Below are 24,522 nucleotides of genomic sequence, written 5' to 3'. Positions count from 1 at the left end.
GACACTGAATTAGACCGTTTAACTGTGTTAGAGTTAAAAGAAAAAGAATACTGTATTAGGCTTAGAGGAGTACCAGAAAAAAAAGAGCCAGAAATCAGAGAAATAGTGATTCAAATGCTTGCCAATTTAATTGACTGGGATGAAGAAAAATCAGAAGAAAATATAGAAAAAATATAGAGAGTTAACTCGAAATATGCAAAGGTTCATAGGAAACCAAGAGACATAATAATTGAATTTGCAAGAAAGAGGACAAAAGAATTGATAATACCGGCCTCTTATGGTAAAAAAATTAACACTGAAGGAGAGGAAATCATGATACTGAAGGACATACCACTGAAAATACTTAAAAAGAGAAGAGAATACTTTTTTCTTACTGATGTCTTAAAAAGAAATAAAATTCCCTTCAGATGGGAAATTCTGGAGGGAGTTAATGTTATGTTTAAACAGGTAAAGGTAAAGGTAAAGGTTTCCCTTGACGTAAAGTCCAGTCGTGTCCGACTCTAGGGGGCGGTGCTCATCTCCGTTTCTAAGCCTTAGAGCCGGCGTTGTCCGTAGGATGTTTAAACAATGAAGATACAAATTGAATACTATCTCAAAAGCACAGGAATTTCTTTAAAAATGTAAGAAAGATCTGGAAACAGATGCAGAGGGGAGTGACAGATTTAAAAGTAAAGAAAATAAAGGAAAGTGTCTAGATTCTGAAGACCCCAGTGTAGAAGAATTAGCTTCTAGCTCTAAAGAGTTTACAATACTTCTCCCGAATGAATGAACTAAAATGCCTTTCCTGGAACATAAATGGAGTCAACTCCCCAGTTAAAAGGAAAAAAGTTTTTCATTATTTATGTAAATTGAAACAAGATATTATATGTCTTCAGGAAACACACATCGCTAAAAAAGATGATAAATATTTGATAAACAAGAAATTAGGAAATGAATTTATAGCAGCAAGTGAAAAAAAAACAAATGGAATTGTAATATATGCAAATTCTCATTTAAACTCTAAATTGATAAGTGCTGACAAAAATGGAAGATATATAATCATAGAAGTGGAACTGCCAAGCCTTAAAGTATTAGTGGTTGGAGTATATGCCCCGAATGATAATCAGAAATTTTTTTAATCAAAATTTATTTAATGTACTTTCTGAACTACCCTATAATAATTGGATTATGATTGGAGATTGGAATGGGGTTACTTTACCTATCATTGATAGAAAGTCTGAACAACAAATTTTAAAAAATCAAGGAAAATTACCTCAGTCTTTTTTTGATATGACCGAAAATTTGGCTATTGTAGAAGCCTGGAGACATAAAAATGGCTTGGGCAGAGATTATACCTTCTACTCAGATAGATTCAAATCATTCTCTAGGATTGATATGATATGGCTATCTAAACATCTGGCAAATAAAATCTCTGATGTAACAACCCTCCCCAGATCCTTCTCAGACCATAACCTGATTCAATTGAGCATAAAACTCCACCCAAAAAATTATAGGTGGAGATTAAATGAAACTTTGCTGAGAAATAAAGAATTTGTAGAAGATTGCAAAAAGAAACTAAAGGAATTCTTTGAATGGAATCTAAATAAAGAAGTAAGTATTGGTACTGTGTGGGGTACTAGTAAGGCCTATTTGAGAGGGTTCTTTATGTATCAAAACAGGTGTTTGAAAAGGAAAGCACAACAAAAAACTCAAATAATTTTAGATCAAATTAAGTTAAAAGAAAAAGAGCTCCAATTAAAGCCATCTGATGAGGAAATAAATCGCCAAATAAAAATTTTGCAACAACAATTAAAAATACTTACAACAGATGAAATTGAAAGGAAACTGAGATATATCAAACAAAGAAACTTCGAACATGCTAATAAACCGGGTAAATGGTTGGCATATAAATTAAGAAAAGATAAGGAAAAAAAACCATTACCAAAATTCGAGAAAATGGGGAAGAATTAGTTGACAATGAAAAAATTAAGAAGGCATTTTATAACTTTTTTACAAATTAATATAAGAAACAAGAAATATCAATTGACAAAATTGAAAACTATTTGCTAAAACACAATTTAAAGAAACTAACTAAAGATCAAAAAGCAACAATTAACAACCCCATTACAACACAGGAAATTATAGATGCTATTAGAAAACTGAAAACAGGCAAAGCCCCAGGACCAGATGTTTTTTCTGCAGGATACTATAAATATTTCCAAGATCAAATACTACTACCATTTAAGGATTTATTGAATATGATTGTAGCAGGAAATCCAATACCTCAATCTTGGTCTGAGGCGAATATTATATTAATTCCTAAAGAGAAATAGGATCCGACACTATGTAGAAATTATAGGCCTATTTTGCTACTGAATAATAACTACAAAATATTTACATTAATTCTAACTGAAAGATTAAAAATTATATTACAAGAAATAATTGATCATGACCAAAGTGGATTCCTACCCCGAAGACACATAAAAGATAACATAAGGACTATCATAAATATAATAGAGTATGCCCAAATTCATAATGAAAAACAGATTATGCTACTCTTTTTAGATGCAGAAAAAGCCTTTGACAATTTAAACTGGAATTTTATGCTTAAAACCTTGGAATTTATGGATTTTGGCGACACATTTATAAAGGCAGTCAAAGCAATCTATACATTCCAAAAAGCCAAAATTGTGATAAACGAAGATACAACACAAGAATGCGTAATAGAAAAAGGTACCAGGCAGGGTTGTCCACTCTCCCCCTTACTATTCATATTGGTTTTGGAAGTCTTAACAGAGAATATTAGAAAGGAAAATCAGATTGAGGGAATAAAGGTAAAACAAGAAATATATAAATTAAGAGCGTTCGCAGATGATTTAGTTATTACCCTACAAAATCCACTAACATCTCTTGACTACTTATTAAAAACGCTACAAGAATATGGAGAATTGGCTGGTTTCAAAATAAATAAACAAAAAACGAAAATGATAAACTTAAATACGTCACAAAATATTCAGAATATATTAGAAAATAAATCAGGATTCTCTAGTGTTAAAAAAGTCAGATATTTAGGGATAGAGATTACAGCTAAAACTAACGATCTATACCAAAACAACTATGCAAAAATATGGAAGGAAATTCAACAAGACTTAGGGAAGTGGGAAAAACTAAATTTATCACTTATGGGGCGAATCTCTGTAATCAAAATGAATATCTTGCCAAGGATGTTATTTTTATTTCAAAATATTCCAATATTATTAACTGACAAAACTTTTAAATTATGGCAAAAAGACCTATCAAAGTTCATTTGGCAAAGGAAAAGACCAAGGATTAGGCTTAAATTAATGCAGGATGCTAAAGAACGAGGAGGCTGGGGTCTTCCAGATTTTAAATTATATTATGAAGCATGTGGATTATTATGGGGTAAAAGAGTGGAATACTTTACAGAATTATAGATTATTAAATCTAGAAGGCCACGACCTGAAATTTGGTTGGCATGGATTCCTATGGTATAACAAATTGAAAGTAAATAAAGTATTTAATAATCATTGTATTAGAAAGTCCCTTCTTAGAATTTGGGAAAAATATAAATCTACTCTAACACCCACTCTACCATTATGGATTTCCCCACAAGAAGCGTATAGTAGGAGAGAAAAAACAGGAATTTGCAAATGGCTAAGATATTTGGACCTAATAAAAATTGAAGGGGCTATATATAAAATGAAAAGAAGAGATGAATTGGAAAATGAAGGACATCCATGCCAATGGTTTTTGTATTTTCAATTAAAGGAACAATTTAAAATTGATGCCCAAAGTTACAAATTCACAAAAGATTTAACCTGGTGGGATAACTTAGTTTATGCCAACAATGACCACATGATTTCCAAAATATATAAAATGTTATTACAAATAAGAATGGCAAATGTACAAATTAAACAATGTATGATTAAATGGGAGAGAAATCTTGGACATCACATTGACTATGATGTTTGGGAAAGAATGTGGACCAAAGGGCTGAAATTTACTCTAAATTATAATTTAAAAGAAAATTTTTACAAAATGATGTACATGTGGTACATTACTCTGGACAAAATATCCAAAACGTTTCAGAATACTTCAGATGTCTGCTGGAAGTATAAAAAAGAAACAGGAACATTTTGTCATATGTGGTGGACTTGTAAGAAGGCGAAAAAATTTTGGACATCTATACACAATATAATTTATAAAATGTTGACTAAAGAAATTAATAGAACACCAGAACTCTATTTATTGGGCATCGTGGACAAGGATTTGGAACATGAACATGGAAAACTTTTACGATATTTGATCACCGCAGCTAGAATTACATATGCATCAAAGTGGAAGGAAGAACTGACCCCCTCAATGGAAGAATGGACATTTAAATCCCTGGATCTGGTGCAGATGGCAAAACTTATGGACCAGCTAAATGATAAAAATGTGGAAGTTTTTCAGAATGACTGGGCCCCCTTCTTCAACTATGTAGAATCGACCCAAAAATTAACGTAAATGTGTAAAACATATGAATATAATACAAGATGTAAATATCATGTATTTGACTTATATAATCTCAATAGAACTGTAGAATTATTGTAACCAAATTAGTGAATTGTGAAAAGAAATTATTTAGTTAAGGTATAAAATTGTATTACTTAGGGAGTTGGAAATCCATTTCCTTTCATTTAAACCTCTTCTTCTCTTTCTTCTTTCTCCTTTCCTTTTTTCTTTCTCTTGTTTTTGCATTTTATGTTTATTGTTGATTTCTCATTTTATGTTTGTATTATTTGTGTAAATAATTTAATAAAGACTATTTTATATATATATATATATATATATATATATATATATATATATATATATATAATAACTTCTACAATTCTGGGCTATTTCTATTAGCGACTATTCTATTAGTCCCTTTTTCCATCTCCAATGTATGTCCTTTTTTGTTTTTGGAACTCCACTGAGATTTCTGTGCAGCTACCGACATGGCTTCTTCCATCTGGTTTTTTCCATTGAAGCTATTTGCTGTTTATTGGTTAATTACCACCTGTCTTGAACTCTTGTTCTCTTAAGATTCTCTTCCCAAAGAATCCTACTTATCATTACTCTGAATTTATTCCAATTTTTTTCTTGTAGTATTAGATGTGTATTTGGCTGAATTCAGCCCAGAGGGAAATATAGTATCTGGGTTGTTAATGAGGATAGTATGAATAAGGATTGAGGAGGCCATAGCAGTTCAGTGTCAGAGAGCCTTATAGATAAAAGGGCCCAGATTCAATTCCTGGCCATCACTGAGGTATCTGAGATAGGAATACATCTAGGAAATGATTTTGGATGAACTCTGGATGAACTTTGTTTAGTTTCTGCCTATACAACTACAGAAGTGGCTGAATTGGTGGGGTGGGGTGGGAGAACCACACACTGAAAAAAAGCATCAACCATACATCATTCAAGAACATCTCTACCAGTGATTGGGAAAGTTCCATGTATCCAATATTTGCCTGAATATTCAATATCTGCTTGACTCTTCAACATCCCAAACCAAAATTAATTAGAAAGACTAAAGCAGATTTGGAATGTAAATCCTGACATGTAAAGCTAACGTAGGGTACAAGATGGAATGAAGTCTTTATAGATTTATTTAAAATTCCTTGAACTATATTATTTTTTGTAATTTTTGATGCATAGAGTACTACAGCTACACCTCTGGAAATTTAAATGCATCATTCCAGAATCTTTTAATGGATGACACAAGTTATTGTCTGCCTATAGCTCATATTCAAAGGGACATTGAAAATAATCTGAATTTTAAGCTACCAAATACAAGACACAGTCACCACCCCACTTCTATGTTGGTCTAATACCATCCTGCCATGTGGTCAATTGTTCATTCCAGTTCTCCTCTTCTGTATACGTGATACTTGCTACTAAGATGTAAAGAAAATCCAAAACAAAATATTATAAGACGGACAAAAGAGGTAAAAACCTTTGCAAACTAATGAACAAAAAAAGTGAAAGAAACAGAAATAGAGACTTTATTATGTCAGCAACAATGTAGATTCCTGTGTGCTTAATTTTCTTATGAAAGCAATTAAGAAATGCCTAGTTATGAATGGAGGTAAAATTATGATCGTTTTCAAGTGAGAACTACTTGGTCATTATAAACTCATCAGATAAAAGGAAAAACTACACCTCACCTCCCATATAAAAAGATAGTTACAAGTAAAAAATAAGTGAACAACAAGTGAAATAAGTAAAAGCAAGTGAAGGATCCTTGTACTTATTTTATACCATGTTTCTGTACACTTATAGCACAATCATACCGAAAGTTACAGCTCTTACATTTCAAGGGGAATCCTTTTTCTCTAGATTGAAAGCTGTTTCAATAAATTGTCCTGATATGACAGATGACACCAAGATTGTATGCATGAGGTAAAATTTTGTTCTTTCAAAAATCAGCCTTCAATTTTGCATACTGTAAATAATGCCCTATTCAAACAAGTTTCATGAATTCACAGTGCTACATTTTACTTTAAACACAAGGTGGTGCTATTGCACAAACAGTAAAAATAAAAATTACTGTACTTTACCTACAGAATGATCTAGTCATTAGACAAAGGAATCTCAGAGCAAAGGCAACAGCTCTTAACTAAACCTTGAGAAATTTCAGGAGAACATATTCCAGCATGAGTATCAGAAAATAACTTCCACTGGATAGTGATCACAAATGTAAAGGAAATTCTAGGAGCTCCTTTACAAAGAATCATACTGAATTTATGACCTTCCCTGAAAAAGGCTGAGAAAATGGAAATACGTCATCTTGGCAGGCAAGTGGTCTTGTTCTTTATTTATCTATGTAACTCTGGTATGTTGTGTGAACCGTTCCGCTATTCAGTGCCTGAGGAGAAGGAAGCTGGCTCAATAGTAGCAAATGTGCTGAAAGATTTGAAAGTAGATGTGAAGGAGCTCTCTGCTCGCAGAGCACAGTTGATTTCTAAGAGTTCCAGGCAGGATTTCCAGCTGGATCCTCATTCTGGGAATATCATGTTAAAGGGTAAACTTGACCGAGAAATTGTATTTGATCAGAATGACCGTTGCGTTCTATTCTCAGAAATTGTGCTGGAAAATCCTTTGCAAGTGTTCAGAATTGAAATTCAGGTAGAAGATGTGAATGATAATTCCCCTACGTTCTCTAAGAATCAATTCCTTTTTGAAATACCCGAACAGACTCCCGTAAATACACGTTTCCCTTTGGAGACAGCCCAAGATTTAGACAAAGGGAAAAATGCTATCCAGAACTACATACTTAGCGCAAATGAACATTTTAAGCTGGATGTGCAAAGTCAAAACGACAGCAACAAATATGCAGAACTGCTTTTGGCAAAACCATTAGACCGTGAGGTGATTCCTCAGTTTATCCTCATTCTGGAAGCTGTGGATGGAGGGATCCCAAGAAGAACTGGTACAGCACAGTTAGTTATTGACATTCTGGATACCAATGATAATGTACCCCAGTTTGAACAATCGGTGTATAAAGTGCAGCTGATGGAAAACAGTCATCCAGGTTCTTTGGTTGCCAAAGTTAAAGCCACTGACAAAGATATTGGATCCAATGCTCACATCACTTACACTTTTAGCCAAGTACCAACAAATGCACTCAGATCATTCAAGTTAAACAACCATACTGGGGAAATTACCCTTGTAGGGAAAATTGATTATGAAAAAACCACTAAATATGAACTGAATATCAAAGCAACAGATGGAGGGGGACTATCTGCTTACTGCAAAGTCCTTGTTGACATTGAGGATGAGAATGACAATGCCCCAGAAATAACAATATCATCCATCACCAGCCCCTTACCAGAAAACTCTCGCCCAGAAACACTGGTGGCTGTGTTCAGTATCAATGATCAAGACTCTGGAGACAATGGTAGAACTGCCTGCAACACTGACGCAAACCTGCCCTTTATCCTAAAACCCACTGAGAACAATTATTACCATCTGGTGACTCAACAGCCATTGGACAGGGAACAAATGTCAGAATATAATATCACCATCACAGCCACTGACCAAGGTTCTCCCAGGCTCACCTCAATGACAGTTATTAACATTCACATTTCAGATGTCAATGACAACTCTCCAATGTTTGAAAGAACTTTCTATGATTTCCAGTTACGAGAAAACAGCATTCCAGGTCTCCTCATTGGATCAGTCCGTGCTGTGGATGTGGACACCGAACACAATGCCAAAGTGACCTATTTGCTGTTGCCTGGGAAAATCAGGGATGGGCCTGCATCTTCTTACATCTCCATCAACTCTGAAACTGGGAACCTGTATGTCATTCAATCTATAGATTATGAGGACATACAGGACTTCCAGGTGACAGTGAGAGCTGTAGATAAAGGCTCTCCTCCACTGAGCTCACAAACAATGGTCCAAGTTCTTATCACAGATGAAAATGACAATGCTCCCTTCATCCTCTGCCCACTTCAGAACAGCACTTCTCCATCAAGTGATCTGGTTCCCAGGGCAGCAGAGACGGGCTACCTGGTCACCAAAGTGGTGGCAGTGGACAGAGATTCAGGGCAGAATTCTTGGCTTTCCTATCAGTTGCTGAAGGCCACAGATCCAAGTCTCTTCACTGTGGGGACTCAGAACGGGGAAGTGAAGACCACGAGGCCGGTGACCAACCGCGATAATTTCAAACACACTCTTATTGTGGCAGTTAGAGATAATGGCCATCCTCCTCAGTCTGTCTCTGCCACACTGAGAATTCTTCTAGTGGATGGCTTCTCAGATCCTTACATGAAAATTATGAATAATCCTAAGGGTGAAGTCCCACAGGAGGGAGATCATACCCTGACAATGTATTTGATTATCTGCTTGGTTGCAATCTCATCCATTTTTCTGCTTTCTGCCATGGTGTTTATTGCAAACAAGTTTCAGAAGCGAAGGACGTTCATAGGGTCTTCTAATTCTGCATCTAATTTCCCTGTGAGACCGAATCTGCAAGAGAACTGTGTGGATCCTAATATTGGGACACCTTCCCAGGCCTACAGCTATGAGGTGTGCTTAGCCGATGGCTCTCTGAGCAGTGAGTTCAAGTTCCTTAGACCTCTCTTTCCTGTTTTTACTATGGAGCAGCCAAAAACACTGCTGAATCCACAGAGTAGAAATGATTTCCATGATCTTCCTACTCAATTGGAGGAAAGGGAGCAGATATCTCAGGTGAGAACAATTTATTAATGTAATTTAGTTACACATCTACAGTATATACTGTAGTTGATCTACATTTATATATACACCCTGACAACTTTTATAAGTATGAGTCAGTGAGTCAGGATTTGGGGGACTCTGTGATAGAGACTAGCAGAAACTGTCCAATTTCCAAAATCATGAAGTCTCAAATTTCTGTTATGTGAAAAACGAATTGATGGAAAGAGGAAACAATATCACAAAAATAACACCCTGTAAAAATAGCTAAAGGAGGGGCATTGAATTGATGGATGTTTGAATAATGCAGAAGTTATGAGTAAAAAAACTGTACATTCTGCAACAAGGAAAGACATGGGGACAGGATGCCAGCATCCTGGGATACCTACCGGACATTATCAACCTTTTTTTTTTAATAATTCAATTTCTTCTTTAACATCTTCATCATTGCTGACATTGTTTCTGTTCCCATTCTTCAAATGTCTCCTGGAGTATTTCAAATGTCATACCATTTTCAGTCATTTTGTCTCAATGCTGACCAAGACAAAAGGCAAGCCTGTCTTTTTTTTTTCTTTTGCCTTTCATGCCTAGAGTCTTTAGTCCCCTCTACTGTCCAATTTCCAAAATCATAACGTCTCTGATTTCTGTTATGACTTAAGGTAGACTAAACAATTTAGTTACCATGAAGCTGATGTTTATTTATATAATTATTTCCAAAACCTTATAGCAAAAGTCCTAATACTCCAAATTTATCTGGTCCCTTAATTTGTTTATAACTTTCTTGGATTAAAGTCTTATTTAGTTTTTTGCCATTTGTTTCAAATTCTTTAAATTCTTAAACTTATTGTTCATTTTTCTTTTATTCTGGAATGAAGGTAAATTCACCAGGTAGCTTTACAAACTTGTTGTTTTGAAGATGTCTAATAGCCTTAAAATAGTTAAATAGGTACTTTCCGAGAGTGATTAGAAAGTGAGGTTAGCAAACCCAGTGTCCTTTAAAAGGCTCCACCATGGTTGAGAGTGTGATGGCTTCCCTTCATCTCCTGATGCTCAAATCCACAGGAAACTGGTATCCTGTGGTCTCCTCATGAGGACCAGCTGTCTGGAGCACAAGTGGGTGATCTCCTGTCCTTTCCTTATCTGGAGAGTTTCCATGGGACTGGTCTACTTGCCTGTCATTTGATTGCGGCCGCAACAATGTCTCTGCTCATTCAGAGACATGCTAGCTCGCCATTCCTCACCCAGAATTCCTGGACATTATCAATCTTCTGATGATGTCCGGTACATTTATTATAAGGAGCTAATTCCAAAGGGGTGGTAATACAAGGTTTATTCGCACTGCCTAGTTGTACTTCAACCATTTTTGGTGGGCAGAAACAGAAAATGTCAGCCTTTATTCATCTCCCTCCCACCACAAACTTAACTTCCAGGCACATTTTCCTACTGAGTACTTTACTTCCTTACAGACTAACCCCAGCAGTTAATTGGCTACTTCAGAGAAGAAAGAATGCCCACTCCACTAAGGGAGTGAACCCTTTTACTGGGTGAAATGATGAAGTGGTAAAACCCTACACCTCTACTACTACTACTACTCCTTCTTCTCTTTCTCAGAATTATTAAAAGCCCTCAGCTACTGTAGCTAGGGAAAACTAATTAGTAAAAGGAAAAAAAATAGTAATTAACTTCCATCCACCCCCATTTCTGCTGGGTTTTGAACCAGCCACCTCTATCATACAAAGCAAATCTCTTAGCTGTTTTAGTTGTGATGGCAAAGGGAAGGTTTAGAAGTTATTGCATTGCTGAGAAAGAGGAGAAGGAGAAGTAGTAGTAGAGGTGTAGGATTTTACCACTTCATCATTTCACCCATTGCATTGCAAAAGCATCGCAGGAAAGGAATTTAAAGCTGTTTGTGAGTGCCTGCAAGTAGAGGCATTTTGATTATATATATGAATGTATGTACAGTATGTGTGTATACTCACTATGTATAGATATATTTCTATACATATTTATATATCTTACGGACATTGTTTTTCTGGGACACTAAGGTGGGAAGGAGCAGCAGCAAAGGAATTGTGCAGGGTGAGGACCTGGTTGCCTGCAGTCCAGACTGAAAGCTGTTGCCAAAGTGTCCCAATCCGGACATATTTTTCTTATACAAGTATAGACTTAATATGCACAGAAAATAAACAGCTTAAAGAGTAACTGTGGATATGCCCACCATCATTTGAAGTACACCTTGAAAGAACTGGATTACAGCAAAAATCAATAACATGTAAAATTTCTAGTCCTGGGTATTTCTCTGTTTCTTTTTTTCTCTGGTCATATAATTAAGAAGATAATCCTCTTCTGCTTGGATGGTTAGCAGTGTTTATATTGGATAGATAAGGATGAATTCGGTGTAATCTCTCTTTCTGACTGTTAATATACAGTGTATTTCATATACAGTTAATATACAGTTACTGTTAGTGTACAGTATATACAGTATATTTTTGCCTGGTTTACCACATGGTGGCAGTATTAACAAAGAAATTTAGTTCTGTATCTTGCTCAATATCAGGAGAAGAAAGCTATTAACAAAATTGAAAAAGGAGAATCTGATTCTTTTGCGATTAAACATATACAGATTATAGATGTTAAAACAGTGAACAAGGAAGAATACAAAGTTCTATTCATTCGATCAATTAAATCTTAAAGAAAGGAAGTCAGAGATACTGGTTTTTGGGCAGAATTTGATCTTACAAGGAAGAGACTGGGAACATGGAAAATAGCTTTTGGAAAAGACAAGGTCTGTATTTCCTTCTTTTTTTCTCATTCTTTAGAGTAATGTGTACTTCAACTCGCTTTTCTGTCCCTGAAGAAAAGAAAAAGGGGTTTCTGGTAGCTAATGTGCTTAAGGATTTGAAACTGAAAACTGGGGAGCTCTTGAAACGCAAAGCCTGTCTAGTTTCTGAGGGCACTCAGGAATATTTTCACCTTGATATTCATACTGGAAATCTGTTGATTAACGATAAAATAGACAGAGAAGCTTTATGTGGCCAGAATGACCCTTGTTTACTTCGATCTCAAATTGTGCTAGAAAACCCCTTAGACATCTTTAATATTGAAATCAAAATAGAAGATGTGAATGACAATTCTCCCAAATTTTGGAAAAACAAAGTGGAGCTGGACATTCCCGAGAATGTTCCTAAAAGTATGACATTCCCCTTGGAATTAGCTCAAGATGGGGACTTAGGCGACAACAGCATCCAAAACTATACCCTTAGTCCCAATGAGCATTTTCAGCTTGAACTACATAAGAATGAAGATGGAAGTAAAAATATGTATCTTGCTCTGAAAAAAACACTAGATAGGGAGAAGGTGCCACATCTTGGACTGACTCTGAGGGCTATTGATGGAGGAGTGCCACAGAAAACAGGGACAATGCAAATTAATATCAATGTTCTAGATAATAATGATAACTTTCCTCAGTTTAGTAAGTCTGAATATAAAGTAAAAATAAAGGAGAACATTGTTAAGGGAACGCTGGTGATTAAAGTAGAAGCTACAGATCTTGATTTTGGTTCAAATGCACAGATCCTCTACTCATTCGATCAAGTGCCTGAAAGAATAAACAATTTGTTACATTTAAATGAAAGGTCTGGAGAAATCACCGTTTGGGGACAGATTGATTATGAGAAAGATAAGAGTTATAGCATGAACATCAGAGCAACAGATGGAGGGGGACTTCCAGGGCACTGCAAGATACATATAGAGATAGAAGATGTGAATGACAATGCCCCAGAAGTATCCATCATATCTCTGACCAGCATCTTAAAGGAGGATTCTCCCCCAGACACAATGGTGGCCCTCTTCAGTGTTAGAGACCAAGACTCTGGAGACAACAGCAAAACGGTCTGCTCCATGGAGATGAACCTCCCTTTTGTGCTGAAAGCCACCACAAACAACTTTTATCAGCTGGTGCTCCAAAGTCCCCTAGACAGGGAGACCCTTGCTGAGTACAACATCACCATCACAGCCATTGACAGGGGCACTCCTAGGCTCACTTCAACAACAATGATTAATGTTCAGATCTCCGATGTCAATGACAACCCTCCACTTTTTGAAAAGTCTTTATATGACATGCAGATCCGGGAGAATAATATCCCAGGCTTGCTCATCGGCTCAGTCCACGCTGTGGATCTGGACACAAATCTGAATGCTAAAGTAACTTACTCTCTTTTGCCAGGGGAGGGTGGTGATGGCCTGCTGCCCTCTTCCATCTCAGTCAACTCTGAAACCGGAAACATGTATGCCCTCCGATCCCTGGACTATGAGCAGGTAAAAGACTTCAGGGTTACTGTGAGGGCAACTGATGGTGGTTCTCCTTCCCTGAGCTCAGAGGTGATTGTCCGAATCATCGTCATAGATGAAAACGACAACGCTCCCTTCTTCCTGTATCCCCTCCAGAACAGCACGTCCCCATGCAATGAGCTGGTTCCCAAGGCGGCCGAGGCCGGCTATCTGGTCACCAAGGTGGTTGCAGTGGATGGAGATTCTGGTCAAAACGCTTGGCTTTCCTATGAATTGCTGAAGGCCACGGACCCAGCCCTTTTCAGCATAGGAGCGCAGAATGGGGAAGTGAAAGCCAGGAGAGCCCTGAACGAGCGAGACACAAACAGACAGAGGCTAGTGATACTGGTCAGGGACAACGGTCTTCCTCCCCAGACCAGCACTGCGTTGCTTAACGTTCTTCTTGTGGATGGCTTTTCGGATCCCTTCCTGAGGAGGGTGGATGTCAGTGTGCAAGAACCAGAAGAAGATAAAACTTTGACCACGTATTTGGTGATCTGCTTGGCTGCAGTCTCCTTTGTGTTCCTGTTCTGTATTGTTGTGTTCATTGTGGTCAAAGTCCTCAGGAAGGATCCCCAAAGCAACTTCAGTGCTGCGCCTCCTCACTTCCCACCTGCCGGTGCCGATACCCCAGAGAACTGTGCTGATTCACAGAATGGGTCACTTTCCAGGGCTTACCGTTACGATGTTTGTTTGACTGGTGGATCCTTAAGTAGTGAGTTCCGATTTCTCAGGCCCTTCATTCCTGTGTTTTCGGTTGGAGATGTTAACGTCCCAGGGAACTATAAGACTTCCTCTGGCCCTCAAGACACACCTGAGCAGGTTGCAGCTAACGGCACAAAGGAAGAGGTGAGGAAAACCATGCGATTAATCCAGACTTTTTCTGTTCATTCTCCCTCTTTTCTTTTTTGCTCTATTGGGTATTCCTGAGCAACCTGCTGGTTACCCATTGAAGAACCAGGTGATTTGACTTTAAGATTTAGTTGAGAGTAGAGATCCCTATTCCTTTTATATTTTTTGCATTGTTTTACAGTGCTTCTCTCTCTCTCCCTCCCCCCCCCTTGTATTTCCAGTTTTATGTCTATTATTTGACGTATACCTCATGTACTAGGCTAGAATTGGATAGGATAGTTAGTGATTCAGTGTGTTTTGGGAAACAAGTTGGTGTCCTAACATGCTCCTTAAAGCAGGCCATCAGTTTAATCCATAACACTTGTTTGGAGATAGCAAGTTATGTGAACTCTAAAGAGTGACACCAAGCCTGACTGGCAGCCTGACACAATTTTGCAGCTTCTTATGTCAGTCTAGGATGTGTGTTTGTAAATAAATAGCCAATATAAATTTAATCTGAGGCACAGAAATTTTACAGATTACAGAATCGAGGAAAGTATTGCAATAGTCCTCCTAAAAGGGGCAGCATTGGAAATCATGAGTTAGAGTTTCTATTATATCGAACTTCAAGAGCAGGTTCTTTCATATTATGGTTATTTTTTATCCCTGTCTCCTAGAATTGCTGCGGAAAGGATTAAATTCCACAAAAATAAATACTCTGCAATACTTCATTATATAGAGGTTGCCAAAGTAACTTGCCACCTTGGGTTTGAAGATTGTATTGCCAGTTATTGAATTCATGGACTTTCTGTCATGATCTGACTGCACATCTGTTTAAATTATCCTCTGTCTTAATGTTGTTTTAGTTTCTTTGTATCACATCATCAAGGGTATCTGAAACATGTATTCAAAAATATTTATCATCTGAGCAATGATATTATCATCTTGTTCTCCAATCATCCCATGATTGGGTGGATTCACTTTTGTGTTACTGATCCAGGAAGAAAAAATAATAAAGGGGGAGATGTGGAAGCAATAGCCATTGGGGTAAATAATGGCACTGAACTCAACAAACCTAACAACAGGACTGATCTGAAGCAAGTTTCCTCCATAAAATTAGTGAGGTCAAGGAGTAGGGGGATGGAAAACTGAACTGGGGGTATAGAGGTTCAGCTGCGATAGAATATCAGTAGTTTGCTGCTGTACAAGGAGGTTATTATTACTGTATTATTATTATTCAAAATTTTAGGTTGTTAAAACTATACTTCTGAACAATTAATTGTAATTTGTAAAGTTAAAAATAATGGGCAAGGTCTTAACCAAAGGAATTTATTCAAGAGTTTTGCATAGACAAAGTATGAACCCCTACCCCCAAGCGTTCAGGAAACTGAACTGGGAGCCAGTTTGGTCTGGTGGTTAAGGCTCCAGGCCACAAACCAGGAGACTGAGAGTTCTAGTCCCGCCTTAGGCATGAAAGCCAGCTGGGTGACTTTGAGCCAGTCACTCTCTCTCAGCCCAACTCACCTCACAGGGTTGTTGTTGTGGGGAAAATAGGAGGAGGAAGGAGTCTTAGGTATGTTCCCCACCTTGAGTTATTTATAGAAACAATAAAGATGGGATAAAAAAAAAATTTCTTTCTCCTGTCTACCACCAGTTTGTTACTGCAGTGGAACTTGTACAGAAAAGAGATACTGAATCTATTAACTTTAGTTGCTATGCCTAACATTTTCCCCTATTTAGTCAAGAAATACCAATACCAATGTAGTCAAGAAACCTTCATTCTTTATTTACTGACATGTCATAATGAAATTTTCCTCTTGATCTTTTCCTCTTAGCTAAGGGACTGTTTATTATATACAACATCATTAGATTTTTGCCTGGCAGAAATTAAAATTTGCAGACAAATAATTAATGGTGCTGGGCATGGGTAAACTTACCAAGAATTTCTCTTTATGTTTTTTTTATGTTTATCAGTTTTTACATCTTTTTTGTGGCCTTCAGAGTCCCACTTTTAGTACATAGTCTTTTAAGTCTATGTACTGCATTTTATAGTATTGTGTTAGCAATCATAGCTTTTAGTTACCTTTTATTTTATTTATTTCAATGTCATTTATTTCAGTGACATTACTGAAATAAGTGTAATTTTTCCTGATTGTATTTTATGCCAGTCTTAATAAAAAACAAACGAAACAGAATAGTAGCTTCATCATGTACTCTTCTCCATGTGGGCTAGATGCCAGTTAGGCATGGCAGGCCTGACTGGGCAATCCTGGCACAGACATTGAAATTTCAGAGGAAAAGAAACCTAGAGGAAATGGTCATAACTATGTCCATCCCAGCTCACTCTGGTTAAGAGTGTGTTGTATATCAAGGTGGACCTTTCTTTCATTCATTCATTCATCTTCTATGGCACCATCTAATGGACAACTTTTTGCAACTAACAAAGATTAAAAGTACTTAATAGCATCCCTTTACAGTTCCTGTTACTCAAATGGCATGGACTTAAAAGTTGGCAGACTCTCTGTTGGAGCATCTCATCAGTCAGGTAGAATTCCTATAGGCCATTGGTTTCAGGTCTATGAGGGGCTACTGGTCACTGTGGGGAGAAAGCAACCAATTTTTTTTTTAAAAATAAACTGGCCTGAATCTCACAGGATTTGGGTAATCTCACTCAAAAGACTTCTACATTCTCAGCTTAAATCTCACAATATTCCGTCGGGAATCAATATCTCATGAGAGCTGGTAATCGTGCAAGACTCTAGCTGTGAGCACTGAAATAGTTTTATTTAATATTCTGTTTTGTGGCTGCAATCTAGGCAAATCATGCATGTCCTTATGTTGTTGTTGTTGTTACCGTTACCATAATGCCAACCTCTGGCTGATATGGTGCCCCTAAAATGTCTTGAGTGATGAAGTATTGGTCTGCATAAAGGAAAATATTGGAGATTGCTGCTATAGACTATGGCCACACCACTTCCCCATCTCCCACTCCCGATCTACTCCCAATCTACTCCCTCCTCTTCTCTCAGCCACTGTCTGTAATCCATGCTGGTCAATCCTTTTCATAATTATTTTACCAGCTATGCACTTAGGAATGAAGAGCAGTTGCCATTCAAAGTAACATAATATTTCATTCTGCCTTGATTTGTTTATATTAACATTCCAATTATCTTCATGAAATAGAAAGTGTAATTAGCAGTCTTAGCTACAGTGCAGGCGGTTTCAACTCTTTCTGACATCATTCCTGATATAGAGACAACCAGTGATCGGCACTCAGTCCCGCTGCATCCTTGCTTTTTCTTCCTCGTACTTCTGTCCGCTTTGCTATATGGAGTATGTCAAGAGAAACATTAACGTACGTTGAATTTAGTAGGAAGAGGTTACTTAAGAAGTGTTTGGTAAAAGAAGAAGAGACAGGATGAATGAATGAGTGCAAAATACAAAAGTGAATGAGCAGTAGAAAAGAAATGTGTTGAGATTATTTAGTCACATAGAGCAAAATATACAGATAATTTACAAATACAATACAAATACAAATAATTATCTACAGTATAAAGCAACTTTAAGATTAAGTGTTCCAGTTTTTCTACCAATTTGGCAATGTTTTGAAAAACAAGGACACTCAAGCTCATTATTCCAAATGACCTCTTTTATCTATCCTACACTTGTGCCCTTTGATATTAGCCCTTCAATAGTTAATATCGAAGCATGTAATAGAAGCGTACATATAGAGAACAGAATCTATAATAAATCCATTCTCTATGTCTTTAATAAACCCCTGTGTAATGTTATTGAGGGCAATGACCTGTCACATTTACAGAAAAAATGTCATGCATTTTACATCATTTCAGATCGGTCTGATCTTCTTCAGCTTTTCTGACTCTGTTCCAGTTTGCCTTGAACTGCAGTACGCAGAGCTAGTGCCCAGAGCTAGTCTTGAGGCCATTTAAAAATAACTGAAACAATTACTTTCCATGATTTGAAAACTGTCAGTGAAATCTATATTGCATTTTTTTTCATCGCATTGCTAACTCCTAGTCAGTTTGATTCATCGCATTGCTAACTCCTAGTCAGTTTGTAACCAACTTCTATTCCAAAAATTTTTGTACAAGTGCTTATCAAGTCAGGTGTTCCCCATCCCATATTTGTAGACTTTATTCCTATTTTCTTAGTGAAGAACACTGCATTTTTCTCCTCCTTTTCCCCCATTTTGTAGAGGGAGACAATATTGACCTTCTTCCATTCATGTAGCACTTTACCTGTTTCTGAACATTTGCTGACATTCACCGGTCAGTAGAAGGTATGTTGTGAAGGGCCACTCCCCTCATCTTGGAACAGGGTGTCTCTCCCCAAATTAAGAATGGTTCCTACTCTGTCTTCTGGGAGCTGGCCTGACTGTGTGATGCTTTATGAATGTGCATTAACTATAATCTCAATTTGGAGGGGTTGTACTATTACGACTTTTTGTTGTTTACATTTTTAATAACTGCACTTCATTTAGAGTTCATTTGAATTGAGTTGGCATATGAATCTAGGGACGGAGGGAGGGAGAGGGGTCTTTCAATTCCATGGAATCCTATTCATCTGATCCTGGTTATTTAAATTGCTTCATATTCAAAGTGATACTTTTTCTAACAATGTCAAGCTTCAATCCTGCACTTCACCCTAAAATTCTTCTCTATGGTTTCTTGGTGGGGCATATATCTATCATGGTGAAGCCTGACCCAAAAGTGTTGAGTAATTCAATCTTTTGTACTTTTGGTTAGTATTTTGCTGTCTTCACTAAGCAGCTAGTATATTGATTCACTTGTCTTCCTCTCATTTTGAACACAGCTGAAGAAGCCTTTTCATGTTGTTCTTGGCTTCTTTTACCAACTTCAGTACATGCTAACCTTCCTAACATCACTTCCACAATTCTGGGCTATTTCTATTAGTTACTGTCTCCATTTCCACCTCCAATGTATGTCCCATTTTGTTTTCAGAACTTCACAAAGATTTTTATGTAGCTACTTTCTCCTAAGATTCACATCCAAGCATTATTAAGACCTAGTTCGCTGCTTAGAATTGCTTGGTTTCCACAAGGTGACAGCATCATGTACAAAGACAGCATCATTCAGGGCTGGTGACTATCCTTCCCAAAACAGCATATATGTTTGGAATATTCTGATCAGTCTTTGTTGTAGTTTGCAACCAATGAAAAGCAGGAATAGCCAAACATTTCTCACATATTTTTCTTTTCTTTTTCTTTCCACTCTCTTTTGGTTTTTCCTTCTCATCAGAGTGACTGCTGAACTCCAAGCTGCTGTTATCACAATACTGCTCTGTATTTATTAATATTTTCTCTGTCCTCCCTTTTTCATTTAGCTGCACTATTGTTATAAACATTCCTGAGCTTAACTCTCAATCATGTTGCTGATCATGAATCAATGTGAATCAATGAGGGTTCTCTTCTAGGGTTTATTGAGTTCACAAGATCACAATGGAAAATTTCCACCTGCTTCAGAATTCTGTTCTTCCATGAAACTTTATGATGCCTCTCCAGAAGTCTTTATTACTGTGGGGCTCTCAAATTGTAGTACCACAGCATCCAAAAATGATAAACAAATTTCTGCAAAATGTTCCCCAAAATAAAACTAATTATTTAAGTGTAGTTAGGGTTGGACAAGAAATAAATACACCACATACTTTTAATTATTAAACTTTAATCAATATATCACAGGGGCTCTCAAACTCTGTGGTACTGCAGCTGACCATCGTGGACAATGCAATCAAAGCAGGGAGGCAGGCCCAGAGCAAATTTTGATAGTACTACCATTTTATCAGGACAAACATGCCCTCCAAATTACTTCCAATGACTTTGATGTTGCAATCCAGTTTGAGAAGCCATGACTTAGTATGAGACCCTTTATAAGTTAACCCTAGTCCCTTTGAACAGTGCATGCCATCTTAGAGGGCACAACTTTTCATCCCTCTTGTGTCTCTATACTCTACTCCCAAGGCAGTTACAAGCCTGCATTGTCATTTTTGATTAAGGGAGATTTAGTACAGCTTCCATATTGCCAGCCCTAATTTGGGAAAAAGATAGCATTTGGTTTGTAAATGTACAGTTAGTATAAAGATTGAGAAGGGCCATAGCAGTTCAGTGTCAGAGAGCATTTGCCTTATAGATGAAAGGGCCCAGATACAATTCCTGGCCATGATTGTGGATGAACTTTGGGTTTGTTTAGTTTCTGCCCATACAACCACAGTAGTAGCTGGATTTGGGGGTAGGAGTGGGGGATGGGCAAACCATACATTGAAAAGTTGTATCAGCCATATATCAGCCAAACATCTCATAGATTCATAGATTTATTTCAAGTTCCTGGATATTTGAAGCATGAGTAGAAACTGGATCCACCTAGTAACTTTATCTAAAATAGAAGGATGATATGATGATGATGATGATGATGATGATGATGATCCAAAAAGTCTATACTCCATGCAGCTAACTAAATCAACTCTAACCCATGAAAGGTTATACAGCATTAAATCTGTTCATCCTTAAGGTGATAGCCCTCAGATTTTTGCTGCATAGATTATTACAGCTACACCTCTGGAAATCTGAATGTGTCATTCTGAAATCCCTTAAAGGATGACACGGGTTATTCTCTGTCTATACCTCAACTTCAAAGGCACATTGAAAATATCTGAATTTTAAGCTACCAAATACAAGACACAGTCTCCAGCCCACTTCTATGTTGGTCTAATACCATCCTGCCATGTGGTCAATTGTTCATTCCAGTTATTCTCTTCTGTATACATGATACTTGCTACTAAAATGTATTTTAAGAAATCCAAAACAAAACCTTATAAGACGGACAAGAGAGGTAAAAACGTCTACAAAGTAGTAAGAAAAAAAGAGACAAAGAAACACAGTGATAGCTTCAGCAAATGGAGACTTTTTAAATTAGATTCCTGGGTACTTGCTTTCCATGAAAGGAATTCTGAAATCTCTAGTTGTGAATGGAGGTGAAAACTAAGATGGTTTTCAAGTGTGAACTAATTGGTCATTATAAACTCATCAGATAAAGAAAAAAGAATTACATTATCTCACATCGTATATAAACAAATGGATATTAGTAAAAATATAACACACAAGTGAAATCTTCCAGGATTCTTGAACTTACTTTATAACATGTTTCTGTCCACACTTTTACTGCACAATCATACCGAAAGTTACAGCTCTTACATTTCAAGGGGAATCCTTTTTCTCTAGATTGAAAGCTGTTTCAATAAATTGTCCTGATATGACAGATGACACCAAGATTGTATGCATGAGGTAAAATTTTGTTCTTTCAAAAATCAGCCTTCAATTTTGCATACTGTAAATAATGCCCTATTCAAACAAGTTTCATGAATTCACAGTGCTACATTTTACTTTAAACACAAGGTGGTGCTATTGCACAAACAGTAAAAATAAAAATTACTGTACTTTACCTACAGAATGATCTAGCCATTAGACAAAGGAATCTCAGAGCAAAGGCAACAGCTCTTAACTAAACCTTGAGAAATTTCAGGAGAACATATTCCAGCATGAGTATCAGAAAATAACTTCCACTGGATAGTGATCACAAATGTAAAGGAAATTCTAGGAGCTCCTTTACAAAGAATCATACTGAATTTATGACCTTCCCTGAAAAAGGCTGAGAAAATGGAAATACGTCATCTTGGCAGGCAAGTGGTCTTGTTCTTTATTTATCTATGTAACTCTGGTATGTTGTGTGAACCGTTCCGCTATTCAGTGCCTGAGGAGAAGGAAGCTGGCTCAATAGTAGCAAATGTGCTGAAAGATTTGAAAGTAGATGTGAAGGAGCTCTCTGCTCGCAGAGCACAGTTGATTTCTAAGAGTTCCAGGCAGGATTTCCAGCTGGATCCTCATTCTGGGAATATCATGTTAAAGGGTAAAATTGACCGAGAAATTGTATTTGATCAGAATGACCGTTGCGTTCTATTCTCAGAAATTGTGCTGGAAAATCCTTTGCAAGTGTTCAGAATTGAAATTCAGGTAGAAGATGTGAATGATAATTCCCCTACGTTCTCTAAGAATCAATTCCTTTTTGAAATACCCGAACAGACTCCCGTAAATACACGTTTCCCTTTGGAGACAGCCCAAGATTTAGACAAAGGGAAAAATGCTATCCAGAACTACATACTTAGCGCAAATGAACATTTTAAGCTGGATGTGCAAAGTCAAAACGACAGCAACAAATATGCAGAACTGCTTTTGGCAAAACCATTAGACCGTGAGGTGATTCCTCAGTTTATCCTCATTCTGGAAGCTGTGGATGGAGGGATCCCAAGAAGAACTGGTACAGCACAGTTAGTTATTGACATTCTGGATACCAATGATAATGTACCCCAGTTTGAACAATCGGTGTATAAAGTGCAGCTGATGGAAAACAGTCATCCAGGTTCTTTGGTTGCCAAAGTTAAAGCCACTGACAAAGATATTGGATCCAATGCTCACATCACTTACTCTTTTAGCCAAGTACCAACAAATGCGCTCAGATCATTCAAGTTAAACAACCATACTGGGGAAATTACCCTTGTAGGGAAAATTGATTATGAAAAAACCACTAAATATGAACTGAATATCAAAGCAACAGATGGAGGGGGACTATCTGCTTACTGCAAAGTCCTTGTTGACATTGAGGATGAGAATGACAATGCCCCAGAAATAACAATATCATCCATCACCAGCCCCTTACCAGAAAACTCTCGCCCAGAAACACTGGTGGCTGTGTTCAGTATCAATGATCAAGACTCTGGAGACAATGGTAGAACTGCCTGCAACACTGACGCAAACCTGCCCTTTATCCTAAAACCCACTGAGAACAATTATTACCAGCTGGTGACTCAACAGCCATTGGACAGGGAACAAATGTCAGAATACAATATCACCATCACAGCCACTGACCAAGGTTCTCCCAGGCTCACCTCAATGACAGTTATTAACATTCAAATTTCAGATGTCAATGACAACTCTCCAATGTTTGAAAGAACTTTCTATGATTTCCAGTTACGAGAAAACAGCATTCCAGGTCTCCTCATTGGATCAGTCCGTGCTGTGGATGTGGACACCGAACACAATGCCAAAGTGACCTATTTGCTGTTGCCTGGGAAAATCAGGGATGGGCCTGCATCTTCTTACATCTCCATCAACTCTGAAACCGGGAACTTGTATGCTGTTCAATCTATAGATTATGAGGACATACAAGACTTCCAGGTGACGGTGAGGGCTGTAGATAAAGGCTCTCCTCCACTGAGCTCACAAACAATGGTCCGAGTTCTTATCACAGATGAAAATGACAATGCCCCCTTCATTCTCTGCCCACTTCAGAACAGCACTTCTCCATCAAGTGATCTGGTTCCCAGGGGAGCAGAGACGGGCTACCTGGTCACCAAAGTGGTGGCAGTGGACAGAGATTCGGGGCAAAATTCTTGGCTTTCCTATCAGTTGCTGAAGGCCACAGATCCAAGTCTCTTCACTGTGGGGACTCAGAACGGGGAAGTGAAGACCACGAGGCCGGTGACCAACCGCGATAGTTTCAAACACACTCTTGTTGTGGCAGTTAGAGATAATGGCCGTCCTCCTCAGTCTGTCTCTGCCACACTGAAAATTCTTCTAGTGGACGGCTTCTCAGATCCTTACATGAAAATTATGGATAATCCTAAGGGTGAAGTCCCACAGGAGGGAGATCATACCCTGACAATGTATTTGATTATCTGCTTGGTCGTCATCTCATCCATTTTCCTCCTTTCTGTCATGGTGTTTATTGCAACCAAGTTTCAGAAACGACAGAAATTAATAGGAACCTCTGCATCTAATTTCCCTGTGAGACCGAATCTGCAAGAGAACTGTGTGGATCCTAATATTGGGACACCTTCCCAGGCCTACAGCTATGAGGTATGCTTAGCCAATGGCTCTCTGAGCAGTGAGTTCAAGTTCCTTAGACCTCTCTTTCCTGTTTTTACTATGGAGCAGCCAAAAACACTGCTGAATCCACAGAGTAGAAATGATTTCCATGATCTTCCTGATCAGTCGGAGGAAAGAGAGCAGATATTCCAGGTGAGAATAATCTATTAACGTAATTAAGGTATAAATCTATATAA

At 37.5% G+C, this 24,522-nt stretch overlaps 2 protein-coding genes across 2 annotated transcripts in view; both read left to right on the top strand.

Annotated features, from left to right (window-relative positions):
• LOC134494663 (protocadherin Fat 2-like) overlaps positions 1–24,522 on the top strand; it is a 61,624-nt gene that overhangs the window by 7,756 nt on the left and 29,346 nt on the right. Inside the window, exons 2-3 of the mRNA XM_063299912.1 lie at positions 6,781–9,225; positions 11,953–14,388. Of these exons, the coding sequence (XP_063155982.1) occupies positions 6,781–9,225; positions 11,953–14,388 (4,881 nt within the window). The remainder of the gene's footprint in view (positions 1–6,780; positions 9,226–11,952; positions 14,389–24,522) is intronic.
• LOC134493015 (protocadherin beta-16-like) lies at positions 21,809–24,496 on the top strand. The gene has a single exon (XM_063297227.1). It carries the CDS (start codon positions 22,061–22,063, stop codon positions 24,494–24,496), a length of 2,436 nt encoding a protein of 811 aa, XP_063153297.1. The 5' UTR covers positions 21,809–22,060.

This window comes from Candoia aspera, chromosome 3 (assembly GCF_035149785.1).
Source record: "Candoia aspera isolate rCanAsp1 chromosome 3, rCanAsp1.hap2, whole genome shotgun sequence".
In the NCBI taxonomy this organism is placed as follows: domain Eukaryota; kingdom Metazoa; phylum Chordata; class Lepidosauria; order Squamata; family Boidae; genus Candoia; species Candoia aspera.
This window is presented reverse-complemented; position numbering and strand designations above follow the sequence as displayed.

What these genes read in the sequence shown, in the direction of transcription:
- LOC134493015 (XM_063297227.1), top strand. Translation starts at nt 22,061, where the DNA reads ATGGAAATACGTCATCTTGGCAGGCAAGTGGTCTTGTTCTTTATTTAT.